This window comes from Ranitomeya variabilis, chromosome 1 (genome assembly GCF_051348905.1).
Source record: "Ranitomeya variabilis isolate aRanVar5 chromosome 1, aRanVar5.hap1, whole genome shotgun sequence".
Taxonomy (NCBI): Eukaryota; Metazoa; Chordata; class Amphibia; order Anura; family Dendrobatidae; genus Ranitomeya; species Ranitomeya variabilis.
In genome coordinates, this window is record NC_135232.1 from 460,481,129 (window position 1) to 460,499,851 (window position 18,723).

At 43.9% G+C, this 18,723-nt stretch overlaps 1 protein-coding gene across 1 annotated transcript in view; it reads right to left on the reverse strand.

Moving 5' to 3' along the window:
* Nucleotides 1-18,723, reverse strand: part of MUSK (muscle associated receptor tyrosine kinase) — a 252,498-nt gene that overhangs the window by 78,978 nt on the left and 154,797 nt on the right. Inside the window, exon 12 of the mRNA XM_077281030.1 lies at nt 8,716-8,804. Within this exon, the coding sequence (XP_077137145.1) occupies nt 8,716-8,804 (89 nt within the window). The remainder of the gene's footprint in view (nt 1-8,715; nt 8,805-18,723) is intronic.

An 18,723-nucleotide genomic window follows, 5' to 3' on the forward strand; every position in this document is an offset into this window, starting at 1 on the left:
CCGTAAGAACGAAATAACAATTTTTACTTGCTGAGCAGAATCTCCTGATGAACAGGGTCTCAGGGACAAAAACAATTTACAATTATTCACGAAATTCCTAAACTTAAACCTGTCTCCGGAAAACAGTTCAGGAATCGGTATTTTAGGTTCTGACCTAGGATTTCTGATAACATAGTCTTGTATGCCCTGCACACGAGTAGCCAGCTGGTCCACACTTGTAATCAAGGTCTGGACATTCATGTCTGCAGCAAGCATAGCCACTCTGAGGTAAAGGGGAAGGAGAAAAAAAAAAACTCAGAATCTTCTTTCTTATAATCCCTCTTCTGCAATGCATTAAACATTTAATACTGGCCTGGCAAACTGTTATGACCCCAATGGCGAGGGTCTCAGAGGAACGTGGAAGTCTGCAGAATACAAAAATCCAGCTCATAGGGCAGTGGTAACTGGGTTGACCATATATCTACTCCTAACGCCAACACTAGAAGTAGCCGGGGATCATTCCTACGTTGATTCTAGATGACACGCGCCAGCCGGAGAATCTAGCTACCCCTAGTAGAGGAAAACAAAGACCTTTCTTGCCTCCAGAGAAGGGGACCCCAAAGCTGGATAGAAGCCCCCCACAAATAATGACGGTGAGGTAAGAAGAAATGACAAACACAGAAATGAACCAGGTTTAGCACAGAGAGGCCCGCTTACTGATAGCAGAATAAAGAAAGGTAACTTATATGGTCAACAAAAACCCTATCAAAATCCACACTGGAAATTCAAGAACCCCCGAACCGTCTAACGGTCCGGGGGGAGAACACCAGCCCCTAGAGCTTCCAGCAAAGGTCAGGATATAGATTTGGAACAAGCTGGACAAAAATACAAAACCAAAACAAATAGCAAAAAGCAAAAGGCAGACTTAGCTGATATAACTGGAACCAGGATCAGTAGACAAGAGCACAGCAGACTAGCTCTGATAACTACGTTGCCAGGCATTGAACTGAAAGTCCAGGGAGCTTATATAGCAACACCCCTAACTAACGACCCAGGTGCGGATAAAAGGAATGACAGAAAAACCAGAGTCAAAAAACTAGTAACCACTAGAGGGAGCAAAAAGCAAATTCACAACACCGCAGGGCAAGACAGCACCTCCAATGCATACTGGCTTAGCTCTGGCCATGTATCCAGCTTTGAGACCCAAAACTTGAAAGGGGAAGAGCCGTCTGGGAGTACAGCAAGAGGGCAAGACATGTAGTCTGTCACCATCTGACGGAACCGTTGCCTCCTGCTGACTGGAGCCGTCTGTGATGGTGTAGACTTTTGTGGGGGGCACAGAAAACTGTGCCACAGTTGGGCCATACTGGTCTTGCCTTGGGCAGAGGCACTGCTTCTGCTCCCTCTTTGTGCAGAGCCTCCACCACTGCCTGGACGCACTGAGCTGCTTTGGAATGCACTAGCAGCACTTCTCTCAGTTGGAATGGAGAAGATGATGGAATTGACCAGTGTGTCTTGGTACTCCCGCATTTTTCGCTCCCGGTTCAACGGTGTGATGAGGCTTTCTACGTTGTCCCGGTAGCGAGGATCGAGGAGGGTGAACACCCAATAATCAGACATGTTGAGAATGTGGGCGATGCGGCGGTCGTTTCTCAGGCACTGCAGCATGTAATCCACCATGTGCTGCAGACTGCCAACTGCCCAAGAAACGCTGTCCCCTGCTGGAGGCGTGGTCTCTGCCCGCTCGTCATCACCCCACCCTCGCTGTACACACTGAGTACTGGACAATTCGGTAACTCCCTCCTCTGGACGGATGTCTTCCTCCTCCATTGACTCCTCCTCATCCTCCTCACAAACTGTCCCCTGCCTACGCGTTTGTGAGGAACCACGTGGCGCTGACTGTCCAGAAGATGATGGAAATGGTGAATCCTCATCCTCCACCTCTTCCACAACATCATCCCTTAGCGCTTGCAGTGATTTTTCAAGCAGGCAGATAAGGGGGACAGTCATGCTGACTAGTGCATCATCTGCACTCGCCATCCGCGTGGAATAATCAAAGGGACGCAAAACCTGGCATTCATAGTGGCCCACTCTGTGGTTGTGAAGTCTGTACGGCGCTGACTGCGACTTCTTTGCGCCTGAAGCAGCTGGTACTCCATTACAGCTTGCTGCTGCTCACACAACCGCTCCAACATATGTAACGTGGAATTCCACCTGGTAGGTAGGTCACATATGATGCGATGTTCCGACAGGCGGTGTCGGCGCTGCAGAGCCGCAATGCGCGCTTTTGCCGTGCTGGAATGCCGCAAATGAGCACACTCTAGGCGGACCTTGTGCAGCAGTGCATCAAGATCCGGATAGTCCCTCAAAAAGCTCTGCACGACCAAATTGAGCACATGTGCCAGACATGGGATGTGAGTGAGGTTGCCGAGGCCCAGAGCTGCCACCAGATTTCGGCCATTATCACACACTACCATGCCTGGCTGGAGATTCGCTGGCACAAACCACACATCGCTCTCCTGCTTGATGGCATTCCAGAGCTCCTGCGCTGTGTGGCTACGATTCCCCAAAAAAATTAATTTCAAGACGGCCTGTTGACGTTTGGCCACGGCTGTGCTCATGTCGGTCGTAACAGGTACACGTTCATCACGGGTCCATGTGGAGGTGGACTGTGACGGCTCCTGCAGCGATGATTCTGAGGAACTGGTGTAAGAGGAGGAGTCAATGCGTACAGAATGGATTCCTGCAATCCTTGGAGTGGGCAGGACACGTCCTGCGCCACTCGCACGGTCTGTACCCGGCTCAACGACATTATCCCAATGGGCAGTGAGGGAAAGGTATCGCCCCTGTCCATGTTGACTGGTCCACGCATCGGTGGTAAGGTGGACCTTGCTACTGATGGCGTTCAGTAGCGCGTGTTTTATGTGTCCCTCCACATGCTTGTGCAGGGCAGGGACGGCTTGCCTGCTGAAGTAAAAGCGGCTGGGCACATTGTACTGTGGGACTGCCAATGACATCAAGTCACGGAAGCTGTCAGTCTCCACCAGCCTGAATGACAGCATTTCCAGTGAAAGAAGTTTGGCAATGCCTGCAGTCAGAGCCTGTGCTCGTGGGTGGTTTGACGAGAAAGGCCGCCTTTTCTCCCATGCCTGTACTACCGATGGCTGTAGACTGGGCTGGGAGTGTGTGGATGACTGGGAAAGTGGTGCTGCGGGTGGAATTACAGCGGGTCTCTGGACAACAGGGCCAGAGATTCTTCCACGGCGATCCTGGGAGGAAGCCGAACCAGCTGCGTGTGAGCTAGAGGAAGAGGCAACACGAGCTGAAGAGGTGGTAGCTGCCGCTGTTGGTTGGCCTAGCTCTTCAGTGTGTTTTTCTAACTCCGCCGGGTGCCTGTTGCGCACATGTTTCCACATGTTGGAGGTATTGAGGTTGCTGACATTTCGACCTCTTTTTACTTTGTGATGACACACCTTGCATCTGACATAGCAAATGTCATCTGCAACTGTGTCAAAAAAGGACCAGGCACTGCAAGTCTTGGGAGCGCCCTTTTTGGCTTTTGGAAGAGACATGCTCCTAACGGGTGCCAAAGCGGAGGCTGCAGGATCCGCAGTCTTCCCCCTCCCTCTCCCTCTTTGGGCCGTACGGGGAATCTCTTCCTCAGAGCTGCTCCCACCACCTTCCTGTCCCTCACGCCAAGATGGGTCAAGGACCTCATCATCTACACTACCCTCTGCCCCCAACTGCTCCTCCTGGGTAGTCTCAGCAGCAGAGCACGCACCAGTAAGTGGCACCTGAGTGTCATCATCAGCTGATGCGGCCTGCGATGTGGTGACCGGAGCCACTGGCCCACCCGCCTCTTCAGAGGAAGAGAGAAAAAGCTGTTGGGCATCACTGCACCCTGCCTCTTCTTCCATTTCTCCAATGCTGCTTGGCTGGCCCCCTGTTTCCAAGCCAAGAGATTCAGAGAACAGAAGTAGAGACGGCTCCTGTCCTGGGCTCTCTGTCTGCCTGGGCAATTTGGCAGGTGGTGAAGAGACAGATGGCTGCTCTCCAGTGCTCTGTGTCTGAGAGGATGTGGCACTAATTGAAGTTGATGCATTAGCTGCCATTCATCCGACAACGGCTTCAATTTGTTCTTCACGCAGCAGCGGTGTACGGCGCTCTGACACAAAGCTGCGCATGAACGACTGTTGCCTGGTGAATGTGGGTGCTGATGAGTCACCGGTGCCCGCAGCAGGCACAGAATCCCCACGTCCCCTCCCTGCTCCGCGCCCACGCCCACGCCCACGTGCCTTACTCACTGCCTTCTTCATCTTGGTTGACTGATAAAGATAAGCAGAAAAGTACTAACGGCTTTGTGTGCTTATTCCTGAGCAACTCCTCCTAACAGGTATAAGAAACACTAATTTTCTAAAGTGTGGACTAGACTTTAATATGAGCTAATGTGGCCTACACAAATGTAAAGTGGTGTAACTGGTGTGTTTGGTGAACTTTATTATTTATTTATTTTTTGGGGGCTGAACTGACAACGGATAGAGCTGCAGTCACACGGAGACCGTGAAGACAGACGTAAACGGCGCTGCAAGGCCCAAAAACCCTCCTCTACGTTATCCTATGTAGTGTTTTTCCACAAGTTAGCTGGAGACGGGTGGAAAGACACTAATAGGAATTTTTTGAAAAAATGTGCAGCAGCCTGCACTACTTTAAACAAAATGAAAATTGATTTGGCGGTATGACGCAGTGAACAACCCTGAGCTGGAGACAACCAGGCTACGGCTGCTCACAGACTACAGGGCGAGCTGCAGTCACACGGAGACCGTGCAGACAGCCGTAAACGGCGCTGCAAGGCCCAAAAACCCTCCTCTACGTTATCCTATGTAGTGTTTTTCCACAAATTAGCTGGAGACGGGTGGAAAGACACTAATAGGATTTTTTTGAATAAATTAGCAGCAGACTACACTACTTGAAAAAAAAAAAAAAAAGAACAGTATGAGGCAATGAACCACCCTCCCTGAACTGAATACAACCAGCTATGGATGGCCTATGTGGCTGCACTCAGACTAGAGAGTGGGCTGCACTCACACACACACACACACACAGACCTTGCAGATCGCTGTGAAAACAGCGCTACAAGGCAAAAGCAAGGTGAATAGTAGGTGAACACAGCGGTTGCTAAATTAGCCTTTGGAAAGCACAAAGAAGCAAATCGCTATCTCTAAACTGTCCCTCAGTCAGCAAACAGCGTCCTGTCACTAACTGAATTCACAGCAGAGTGATCGCAAAATGGTGCCAGCGACTTTTAAACTGCATCATGACATCATTTCAGCAGCCAATCACAGCCTTGCCAGTAGTTTCATGCCCTCCATGCTAAACAGGATGTGCCCACACTTGGAATCATTCTCATTGGCTGAATTTCTGCATTTTGAATCTTGGAACTTCCGATTCCGGTATCCGATACGCGGCAAGTATCGGAATCCCGGTATCGGAATTCCGATACCGCAACTATCGGTCGATACCCGATACTTGCGGTATCGGAATGCTCAACACTAGTCACGTTGCATTTGAAGAGCCCCTGATGTACCTAAACAGTAGAAACCCCTCACAAGAGACCCCATATTGGAACCTATACCCCCCAAGGAACTTATCTAGATGTGTTGTGAGAACTTTGAACCCCAAGTATTTTACTACAGTTTATAACGCAGAGCCGTGAAAATAAAAAATCATTTTTGTCCCACAAAAATGTTTTTTTAGCCCCCCAAATTTTTATTTTCCCAAGGGTAACAAGAGAAATTGGACCCCATAAGTTGTTATGCAATTTGTCCTGAGTACGCTGATACCCCATATGTTGGGGTAAACCCCTGTTTGGGCGCACGGGAGAGCTCGGAAGGGAAGGAGCACTGTTTTACTTTTTCAATGCAGAATTGGCTGGAATTGAGATCGGACACCATGTTACGTTTGGAGAGCCCTGATGTGCCTAAACAGTGGAAACCCCCAATTCTAACTGAAACCCTAACCCAAACACACCCCTAATCCCAACCACACCGCTAACCCCAACCTTAACCATACCCCTACCTCCAACACACCCCTAACCCTAATCCCAACCATAACCCTAACCACACCCCTAACCCTCACACACCCCTAACCCTAATCCCAACCATAAATGTAATCCAAACCCTAACCCTAACCCTAGCCCCTAGCCCCAACCCTAACCCTAGCCCCAACCCTAACCCCAGCCCTAACCCCAGCCCCAACCCTAACCCCAGCCCTAACCCTAGCCCTAACCCTAACCCTAGCCCTAACCCTAACCCTAACCCTAGCCCTAACCCTAATGGGAAAATGGAAATAATTTTATTTTTTTATTTTTTATTTTTCCCTAACTAAGGGGGTGATGAAGGGGGTTTGATTTACTAGCAGATTTTTATGATTGGCAGCTGTCACACACTAAAAGATGCTTTTTATTGCAAAAAATATTTTTTGCGTTACCACATTAAACTATATTTTTTTTCCATATTTTGGTCCACAGAGTCTTGTGAGGTCTTGTTTTTTGTGGGACGAGTTGATATGTTTATACCGTTCCACGTTTGGTAAAATGGATAAAGCAGATTTATTCTTCGGGTCAGTACGATTAACGCGATACCTCAATTATATAATTTTTTTATGTTTTGGCGCTTTTATACGATAAAAACTATTTTATAGAAAAAATAATTATTTTCGCACCGCTTTATTGTGAGGGCTATAACTTTTTTATTTTTTCGCTGATGAGGCTGTATGGCGGCTCGTTTTTTGCGGGACAAGATGACGTTTTCATGGTTATTTATATCTGTCTTTTTGATCGCGTGCTATTCCACTTTTTGTTCGGAGGTATGATAATAAAGCGTTGGTTTTTGCCTTGTTTTGTTTTTTTACGGTGTTCACTGAAGGGTTTAACTAGTGGGACAGTTTTATAGGTCGGGTTGTTACGGACACGGCGATACTAAATATGTGTACTTTTATTGTTTTTTTTTTATTTAGATAAAGGAATATATTTATGGGAACATTATATATATATATATATATATATATATATATATATATATATATTCTGTATTTAGGAATTTTTTTTTTTTTTACACATGTGAATAATTTTTTTTTTACTTTATAACATTGCCCCGAGGGGGGGGGGGAGCTCATTATGTTATAGGGTCAGATCACTGACCTGACACTTTTCAGAGCACTGTGTCAGATCAGCGACCTGACATGCAGGGCTGCAGGCTTACCAGTGCTTGCTCTGAGCAGGCGCTGGTAAACCACCTCCCTGCAGGACCCGGATGCAGCCCCGCGGCCATTTTGGATCCGGGGCCTGCAGGGAGGAGACGCTTGGTACAAGGTGAGCACATCGCCTTGTACCGTGGGTCTCAGGGAAGCATGCAGGGAGCCCCCTCCCTGTGCGATGCTTCCCTATGCCCCCAGAACACTGTGATCATGTTTGATCGCAGTGTGCCAAGGGTTAATGTGCCAGAGGCGATTGTCAGCTGACAACCGGCCGTGATCGGCCGTGCTCCCCCCCCGTGAGCGCGGCTGATCGCTATGACGTACTTTCCCATCCCTGGGAATTAAGTCACAGGTCACCTTGACGGGATAGTACGTCCAATGGGATTAAAGGGTTAAACAGAAAAGAGAAAAGATCGGCGCTAACTTCAATTGTTGCTGTAAACAGCAGATGCATGCTGTATAGTAAAGCCAATGGTTTTCCCCCACATATGGGGTATCAGTGTACTCAGGAGAAATTGCAGAACAACTTTAGCAGTCCATTTTCTCCTTTTTCCCTTGTGAAAATAAAAAATATATTGCTAAAAGATCAATTTTTGTGAAAAAATATGATTTTTTATTTTCACGGCTCTACGTTCTAAACTTCTGTAATGCACTTGGGAGTTCATAGTGCTCACCACACATCTAGATAAGTTCCCTGGGGGGTCTAGTTTCCAAAATGGGGTCACTTGTGGGGGGTTTCCACTGTTTAGGCACATCAGGGGCTCTCCAAACGCGACATGATGTCTGCAGACTATCCCAGAACGTACAAAAGTGGTGCTGTTTCTAGAATAAAAGCACATTCATTTTTCTAAGGACGTCCGTCCGCCTCCAGTTAGCACATACTTCCGAAAATTATGCATGCCACATTCGCTCTGTCGTCACCATTATAGTCATATGCCAGAATCCCGTTTTACGAGGGAATTCAGGAGTTAACCCCGATGAAGCCACTGAACAGGAGCCTGAACGCAGCATGAAAGCACCCTAACCCTGGAAAACCCCTTTAAGTAAACTAAAACAAAAGTTATCATCTTAAAATATCAAATGTATGATGTTTCCTTAAAGAACTGTTTTAGGAAACCAAAGCCGGGTCTGCACATTTCTCCTTCTCACAGCTCTTGAAGAGATTTTGTTTATATCTCAAGTTTCTCATTTTAAAACCAAATAAAGAGTTTGGAAATCTGGCTCTGGCTTGGCAGAAGAAAATACAGGTGCCTGAATGGAATAGTAAATACTTTTCAAAGGTCTCGGCTGAATAAGAATTTATTTTATTAGCTCTTTTCCCATATTAAGATAACACGTTTGAAACCTGACATTTCTCCTGAGAGCAGCAAAGGGAAAAATTCAACAAATGTTCATATCACAACGTCTGACCTCTTCTTGATGAGCTCTTTTAGTTGCCTAGACTGTAGAATGTAATATTTATTACAATGTCAGATACATTACCTGTTGACTCCATTTCTGACAAGGGATTCCTGATGCTGTCATGTTGACTGTCCCCTGGTAATGTCTGCCGTTGGCTTTGTAGCATATTTCTAGAAAAGACAGGGAATTCTTTATTAAATACTGCTTCAAATATTTAAAATTACTCATGAATTATCACCTTGTTTTATAAATTAAAAATATTTAATTCCATACATAATTAACAGAGATCAATGCAATAGAACGACGTTGATCAATACATGCTTGCAGCTTGTCATCAGTCTTGTAGGTTGCCCACCCCTGTGAAAAAAATGATTGATGTTAAATCTGATATGATAACACTTGTAAATATGAATTCTTTAACGGGAAATGGTCACCAGGTTTTCCAAATCTAAAGTACTGCCACCATATTTACTGCCTGAAGTACAGAATTCTAGGGAGATGTATATGTATCTCCAATCCCCACTGCATAGACCCAAAATATGTTTTATAATGCCCCCATATAGACTGGTCCAATTTGATGGACATCTCTTGTCTTAAACTGGCACCTCCTCTCTAGTCGCAAACGCCTTCCTCCTTCCCTGCTTCATGTGGATGACACATCCTTAGTCATCCACACATCCCGCCTGGCATTCTTCTGCTGACCGCAGTTGACCCGGAAGCCAATTTTTTTTTTTAATGGCTTAGCCTGCAACAGGTGACCACATTTTATTTTGTTCCAAATACTGACTCTTGTCATCCATACAATTTAATGGACTTTGTGTGGAATTACAGTGTTTTGAAATTTTTAAAAACCGCTTGGCTTGCTACACGTGACCAAATTCTTTTGTTCCAAAAATTGACTACTGTCGTCCATACACCTGCTTTGTGTGAAATTACGGTGGCTTGAAATTTTTAAACTCCACCTGGACGGCTCCAGTTGACCAAATTCTTTTGTTTCAAAAATAGACTATTGTCAATCATACAGTTTAACCTTCTTTATGTGAAATTATAATAATTTGAAATTTTTTAAAACCGCTTGGCCTGTTAAAGGTGACAACATTTTTTTTATTCCAAAAATTTACTATTGTCATCCATACAGCTTAATGTGCTTTGTGTAAAATTATGGTGGTTTTACATTTTTAAAACTGCTTGGCCTCCTACAGGTGACCAAATGTTTTTGTTTCAAAAATTGACTATTGTCATCAATGCAGTTTAAAGTGCTTTGTGTGAAATTACAGTGGTTTGAAATTTTTAAAAACCACTTGGCCTGCTACAGTTGAACAATTTTTTTTATTACATTTTTTTAAAATTAGTCATTGAAACTTCCAGAGACTTAGCAATTACAAAATGCATATGGTATGCAGTAAGGGATGAGGAAGTGGAAGTGCTGGTGATGATGCACGCAGACAGCGAGGATGTGGGGCAGGTGTGGCTGCACCAATTGCTGGAGCATAAGCAACACGCCCATCCATGACACAGAGCTTACTGTCCCACTTTGAAGGGAGACACGGGACAATATTTCTGAAGCCACACCAGTGCGAACAAGTGGTCAGTTGAATAGCAGGTAATGCTTCCAGCATGCTTGCCAGAACCACCCTGTCTTCTACATGGTCCTGTGGAAGAGTCTGAATCACTTAATTCTCACCCTGAGCCTCCTTCCTCCCACCTTGTTGAGTCCCAGGAGACCAGTGATTCTACATTAGGACACTCAGAGGAGATTTTTATAATATAATTTCTTGATTGTGGCATCTGACTTAACAACAACCTAACTTATCAGCAACTGTGTCTCATCATCATCTACCGCCTTAGACAAAAATTGCTGTTTCCCAATTCTGTCTCTGAGCTCCTTGGCCAGTTCCTTTGACCTCATGATTCTCATTTGGTCTGACATGCACTGTGAGCTGTGAGGTCTTATATAGACAGGTGTGCCTTTCCAATTCAAGTCCTATCAGTTTAATTAAACACAGCTGGACTCCAATGAAGGAGTAGAAACATCTCAAGGAGGATTATAAGGAAATGGAGAGCATGTGACTTAAATATGAGTATCTGAGCAAAGGATATGAATACTTATGACCATGTGATATTTCAGTTTTTCTTTTTTAATAAATTTGCAAAAATTACTACATTTCTGCTTTTTTCAGTCAAGATGGGGTGCAGAGTGTACATTAATGTGAAAAAATAAACTTTTTTGAATTTACCAAATGGCTGTAATGAAACAAAGAGTGAAAAATTTAAAGGGGTGTTTACACTTTCCGTACCCACTGTGTGTTTGACATATTAGTGAATATATACTGGTGGATATCAGTTTTATACCAGTGTGGTGCAGACCATACAGTATATGTATAGTGAACAGATAAGGCCAGTGACTCCCTCTCGATGATCGTAGTCATTCTCTTTCTTTTTTCATTTCTATTCGGCCCAGAGCACCATGATCACTTCTACCATAATTGACTGCTGGCTACAGAATGTACCAACTGCTTCATGTTCCCACACCTTTAAACAAACCACATTCTGCTATATCTTGTGCCCTGGACTATATTAATACTCCTCCGTTGTCATGCCCAGTAATTATATTCTTCTTTTGTGCCTCACACACTAACAGGTGCTCCTTCTTTGCCCCTACACAGTAATACTTCCTGCTATGAGGCAGTAACAGGTATTATATGCGAGGGTTGCTATGTATCTTCCAGGTTGTGCATAGAAGAGTATTAAACCCACTGGAGTGCATTGCAGTCACAGGCATAGCTGTGGCTGCAGTGCAAAATAAAAGTAAGTGTGGACCTGGTCAAGTTATTTGACCAAGGCAATGTTTAGGAAAACCCATTAAGGGCTTTTTTCTTTGGAACAAACTACAGGATGGAAGTGGGGCAATTCGCTCCCTCAGTACCGGGTTTTACAAGTGGTCCATGGCCACAGATTCCATTTGAAAAAACTGCAGCAAAGGGTTGGGTGTGTTATTGTTTGTTTGCAAGTGGCAGATCAGTTGGCTCTGCAGCGTTCAGCTTATGTGAGGTAATACAGAGCCAAGAGCAGCGAACATCTGGCACCCCACAGCGTGATACGATCGTGCAGTCGCCCTCAGCAACCAGTTTCGGATACGGACTGTTGTGACACCCCGGCTGCGATCCACAGGATACCGTGTGCTGTTAATTTTGTGAGTTGTTTGGACATTAAAGACGTTTGCTGTGAACTTTCCTGGGTCGCTGCTTTATTACTGCACCGTGTGAACACCGCGGCACTACACTGCACATAGCAATAGTAGCTTCTTAAGTGCCTACACATAGTAATACTGTACCTCTGTGTTCCCTATAATTATACAGTTCCTTTTCACAATATTCAGCAATAATGGCAACTTTTAACTCCTTACATGCCCTTTTACTATTAAGGGTATGTGCACACGTAGCAGATTCTTTTGCGGATTCATGTGGATTCTGCCGAATCCGCAGGTAAAATGGCCTGCGTTTTACCTGCGGATTCCCTGTGGGTTTTATGCGGATTTTGTGCGGATTTCAACTGCGTTTTTACACCTGCGGATTCCTATAAAGGAATTGTTGTAAAACGCTGCGGATTCTGCACAATGAATTGACATGCTGCGGAAAATAAACTGCTTGGAATTTTCCACAGCATGTGCACTGCGGATTTGGCTTTCCATAGGTTTACATGGTACTGTACACTGCATGGAAAGCTGCTGCGGATCCGCAGGGCCAAATCCGCTGCGGATGCGGAGCCAAATCCGCAACGTGTGCACATACCCTAATGCCCCCTGCTCCGTCTAACAACAGTAATAATGCACGTCTGTGACTTTGTATAAAAATAATACCCCACTTTGCTTTCTGGTAATAATAGTAATAGTTCACCTGTGCTTCATTATTATCATAATGAACACCAATGTGCCTTTCTATAATTATACCACCCATTGTACCTTCTTATAATAGCGACCCCATTATGCCTTTGTAGAATAATTCTCACCATTGTGCTTCTTTATTATAATAGTGCTCCCCATTGTGCCTTATAATAACGCCAACATTGTGCCTTATAATCATGACTCACATTATGTCTCCTTATAAGAATGCCACGCATTGTATTTCTTTATAATAATAACTAATATTGCCCCCACTGGCAAACAAAAATTAAATAAATTAATACATCACAGACACAGGCACTGCTAAAAGTGTTATGGGCTATATGGCCTACTGCTGGACTAACTCGCCTGGCAATTGCTAGAATTGCCAGTTGGCCAGTCCAGCCTTGGACAGAGCTCACGTTGGTGATAAACACAACACTTACCACATGATGCATGTGAGATAATAAAGAGGTTTACATTTACACTCAGCACTGCAGCCAACATTTTCTAATGTAACCCTTTACATGTGTCTCCAGTAGAGATGAGCGAATAAATTCAATTCGGATCTTGATTGCTGAATTTGCAATCTTCGTCAATTTAATCGCCGAATATAGCCGAGTGCCATACACAGCACAAAAGCCAATGTTTTTCATGCTGTGTGACAGTGTGGAAAGCACCAGTGTAGCACTTCGGATTGGTGGTAATGTTACCGCCGGTAGATTGTTACCGCCATCAGAGCCTTGCAGGGTAATGCTGTCAGATGTCGGTGTGACCGCGCAGAGATGCAGTGACCTGCAGTAAAAAGCAGGTCAGTAGGTGCCGGCTGATGAGAGACTACTTCTCCCATCAGCGTACATCTGCTGTCACTGTGACAATAGTAGCAGCAGGTGCCGCTGGTAGGATTAGTAGTCTATCGTCAGCCAGTGCCTTTGCTCAAAGTTAAAAAAGTTACCGCCATCAAAGCACTCCGGAGTCATGCTGTCAGATGTCAGCGTGGCTGTGCAGATATATTGTGACCTGCAGCAGTGACCTGCGGTAAAAAGCTTAATGCAGGTCAGCAGGCTCCAGCTGATGAGAGACTAATCCTCCCATCAGCCCGCACCTGTGTTCAAAGTAAAAAAAAAAAACATGCAGATTAATTATATACATATTCAAAAAAAAATAAGAAACATATTATACTCACCTAACACCAAATCCCCGATGTCCTTGCCTCCTAGAAAAAATAAAAAATAATAAACCACCATATACTCATCTGTCCACCATAGTCCATATAATCCCAAGTGTCCCACGGTGACGATCTCACATGTAGAACAGTCACATTAGGAGATGTGACTGCTCTACCCAGTGATAAACTGACAGGAGGTCATCGCTCCCGAGGTGTAAAGCGCTGCACTAATGTGAGAGGTCACACGAGTTCATGATGAAGTCCGGTGAACTTTCTCATGTAGCAGTAGTGCCGTAAGTGAGATCACTGGACCTCATCAGCTAATGAACTTGTGTGACATCTCTCATGGCAGGTCAGTGCTATACACTGCCGGAGCCTCCTGTGTCAGTGTATAGCCGGCTGTCATTGAGAGTTCGGCACTCAAAACATTTAAGTGGTATATTTTATTTTTTATTTTTTATTTCTTTTGTAAAGCCACACTTATCACAATGGCGTCAGAAATTACATCCTCAGTTTATAGTAATTAAGGTTGAAGGAAGACTTTAAGTCCATCTAGTTCAACCCATAGCCTAACCTAACATGCCCTAACATGTTGATCCAGAGGAAGGCAAAAAAACCCATGTGGCAAAGAGTAAGCTCCACATTGGGGAAAAAAATTCCTTCCCGACTCCACATACGGCAATCAGACTAGTTCCCTGGATCAATGCCCTATCAAGGAATCTAGTGTATATACCCTGTGACATTATACTTTTCAAGAAAGGCATGCAGTCCCCTCTTAAATTTTAGCAGTGAATCACTCATTACAACATCATACGGCAGAGAGTTCCATAGTCTCACTGCTCTTACAGTAAAGAATCCGCGTCTGATATTATGCTTAAACCTTCTTTCCTCCAGATGTAGAGGATGCCCCCTTGTCCCTGTCTCAGGTCTATGATTAAAAAGATCATCAGAAAGGTCTTTGTACTGTCCCCTCATATATTTATACATTAAAATAAGATCACCCCATAGTCTTCGTTTTTCCAAACTAAACAGCCCCAAGTGTAATAACCTATCTTGGTATTGCAGACCTCCCAGTCCTCTAATAACCTTGGTCGCTCTTCTCTGCACCCGCTCTAGTTCAGCTACGTCTTTCTTATACACTGGAGACCAGAACTGTGCACAGTATTCTAAGTGTGGTCGAACCAGTGGCTTGTATAGAGGTAAAATTATGTTCTCCTCATGTGCATCTATGCCTCTTTTAATGCATCCCATTATTTTATTTGCCTTTGTAGCAGCTGCCTGACACTGGCCACTAAATGGGAGTTTGTCATCCACCCATACACTTAGTGATGATATGAAGAAAAAAGTAATTACAGACTATTTATTTTACAACGTTTCGGCTAATCATGCCTTTTTCAAGTTATGTCTGTTTTCTGCAAAACAGAGAAATAAAATAATGTCATAATATATAATAATACAAACAAAGAAAACCAGACTATTATGGTCATACAGAACGAAACATAGGAAAAATCGCTTAGACACAGGAGGCAAAGAAGTCATTTGGAGGACTCCACAGATGTAAGAAAGAATCCGGAGCACAAGAGAAGGACCACCACCCAAAGGTCATATAATAAGCCAGTGAATTATTAACCAGATTGGTTAATAATTCACTGGCTTATTACATGACCATAATGGTCTGGTTTTCTTTGTTTGTATTATTTATATCTTATGACATTATTTTATTTCTCTGTTTTGCAGAAAACAGACATAACTTGAAAAAGGCATGATTAGCCGAAACGTTGTAAAATAAATAGTCTGTAATTACTAGTGTTGAGCATTCCGATTCTGCAAGTATCGGGTATCAGCCGATACTTGCGGTATCGGAATTCCGATACCGAGTTCTGATACTTTTGTGGTATCGGAAATCGGAATCGGAAGTTCCCAGTGTATGGTTCCCAGGGTCTGAAGGAGAGGAAACTCTCCTTCAGGCCCTGGGATCCATATTCATGTAAAAAATAAAGAATTAAAATAAAAAATATGGATATACTCACCCTTCCGGAGGCCCCTGGACCTTACCGATTGTAACCGGCAGCCTCCGTTCCTAAGAATGAGCAGTTTAGGGCCTGCGATGACGTCGCGGCTTGTGATTGGTCGCGTGAGCGGTCACATTTCCTCTCCTTCAGACCCTGGGAACCATCCAGGATACCTTCCGATACTTGAGTCCCATTGACTTGTATTGGTATCGGGTATCGGTATCGGCGATATCCGATATTCTTCGGGTATCGGCCGATACTATCCGATACCGATACTTTCAAGTATCGGAAGGTATCGCTCAACACTATTAATTACTTTTTTCTTCATATCATCACTAAGTGTGGCTTTACAAAAGAAATAAAAAATAAAAAATAAAATATACCACATATCAGTTTTTGAGTGCCGGAGTTTATCTAATCTTATAGGACTTTTTTTCTCCTGAGCACCAGTCTTTAATTATACTGTGAGCATCCCATAATCTCTTCTTTGTCTTTGAGAGTTGTCACATCAGTGACTGCTCTCAAAGTCATAAGGATTGCTGTGAGACATTATCTGGACAGGTGTGGAATATTGTGGTTTATTATTTTATTTTTGTTGCAGGAGACATTGGCTTCAGTGGATTAAGCATTCGGTGAGTATGATTTAATTTAGACTCAATAAAGGAGTCTGTGTCATTATTTAAAATAAAGGTTTTTACTCTGAATGTATGTTTTGTTTTATTTATTTCTATTCTATTCTTATTCTATCTATGTAATATATTTATATATACAGTATATATATATATATATATATATATATATATATATACTGCTCAAAAAAAATAAAGGAGTCATGATGGAGTCGGTTTCTAACCGTTTGTGCAGACACATACACATTTGTGGCCTGCTGGAGGTCATTTTGCAGGGCTCTGGCAGTGCTCCTCCTGTTCCTCCTTGCACAAAGGCTGAGGTAGCAGTCCTGATGCTGGGTTGTTGCCCTCCTATGTCCCCCTCCACATCTCCTGGTGTACTGGCCTGTCTCCCGGTAGCGCCTTCAGCCTCTGGACACTACGCTGACAGACACAGCAAACCTTCTTGCCACAGCTCACATTGATGTGCCATACTGGATGAGCTGCACTACCTGAGTGGGTTGTAGAGCCCGTCTCATGCTACCATGAGTGTGAAAGTACAACCAACATTCAAAAGTGACCAAAACAGCAGCCAAAAAGCATTGGTACTGACATGTGTTCTGTGGTCCCCACCTGTACTCCTTTATTGCGTGTGTCTTCATAATTGCCAATAATTTCCATCTGTTGTCTATTCCATTTGCACAACAGCATATGAAATTGATTGTCAAACAGTGTTGCTTCCTAATTGGACAGTTTGATTTCACAGAAGTTTGATTTACTTGGAGTTATATTCTGTTGTTTAAGTGTTCCCTTTATTTTTTTGAGCAGTGTATATATGTGTGTGCCACTCCCATATCTCTGTAGTAAGCTCATTTCTGCTTCCATATCTCTGTAGTAAGCGCGGTTCTTCTCCCACAGCTCGGTAGTAAGCTCTGTTCTGCTCCCTTATCTCTGTAGTAAGCTTGGTTCTTTTCCCATATCTCTGTAGTAAGCTCAGTTCTGCTCCCTTGCATCTGTAGTAAGCTCTGTTCTGCTCCCTTATCGCTGCTGTAAACTCCATTCTGCTCCATTATCTCTGTAGTAAGCTTGGTTCTGCTCCCTTATCTCTGTAGTAAGCTCAGTTCTGCCCCCTTATCTCTGTGGTATTCTCTGTTCTGCTACCTTATCTCTGTAGTAAACTCCGTTCTGCTCCATTATCTCTGTAGTAAGCTTGGTTCTGCTCCCTTATCTCTGTAGTAAGCTCAGTTCTGCTCCCTTATCTCTGTAGTAATCTCAGTTCTGCTCCCTTATCTCTGTTGTAGTAAGCTCAGTTCCTCTCCAATATCACTGTAGTAAGCTCTGTTCTGCTCCCATGTCTCTGTAGTAAGCTCTGTTCTGCTCTCATGTCTCTCTAGTAAGCTCGGTTCTGCTCTCAAATGTCTGTAGTAAGCTCGGTTCTCCTCCCATATATCTGTAGTAAGCTTGGTTCTGCTCCCTTATCTACGTAGTAATCCATCCTTCTCGTGTCTATGTAGTCAGCTTGCTTCTGTTACAGTATTTATGTAGGCAATAAACTTGGTACTGCTCCCATATCCTTGCAGCAAGCTAAATTCTATTTATATATCTATGTACAAGCCTGTTTTTAAAGCATGCTATCTCTGTTGCTGTAAAGCAGCAGCCAGAGATAAGTAGGGCAAAGGTGGGAGACTGCAACTCAAGGGCCACTGCCTTGTGTTTGCCCCCCCAGGCTGAAAAGTGCCAGCCAGCCCCTGATCTGATTGATATCCTGACTAAATATTTCTCCTTCCTCTTTGCTAACAGCACCAAGTTTTTCAGGAAAGTACTCCAAATAGGAATGTAAAAAATGTAACTTTAAATTCATCAGACAAGTCAAGACTTTGAAATGTTTCAGCATGCTCTTAATGATGGACTTAATTTTTGGAGCTTTGTTGTTACCTAAAAAATTCTTCTCAAATTCTTTAAAAGAATGAAAGAATGCAAATCCCTTTTCTCAACAGTTTCATTTTTGTTTCAAACACGTCATCCTTTATGAGTTTCCGAATATCTAGACACACAAAAATGCCTTGTTTTAGTTTTGCTTCTGACAGTTGCCGAAACTTGGTACACATGTACTTAAAAGTCTCTCCCCCTTTTGGCAGAGCTTTCTTAAACTGCTTCATCGGTCCAAGCTTAATGTGGAGTGGTGGCAGGAGAACTTTAGTGGGATCAACTAAACTTTATGCAATTATGTTCTTGAGTCCAGGTTGCAAAAGTGTTCTCGTTAGCCAACATTTTGACTCCAGTGATGAGTCCTATCCTGGCTGTCCCATTCACATCAAAAGCATGGGTACTTTGTGTATCCTCCTTGCTGCCCAATCAGTAAAGAGAGAGCTTGCAGATCATCACATATTGACCATGCTTGATTCTCATAGTTAAGTTTCT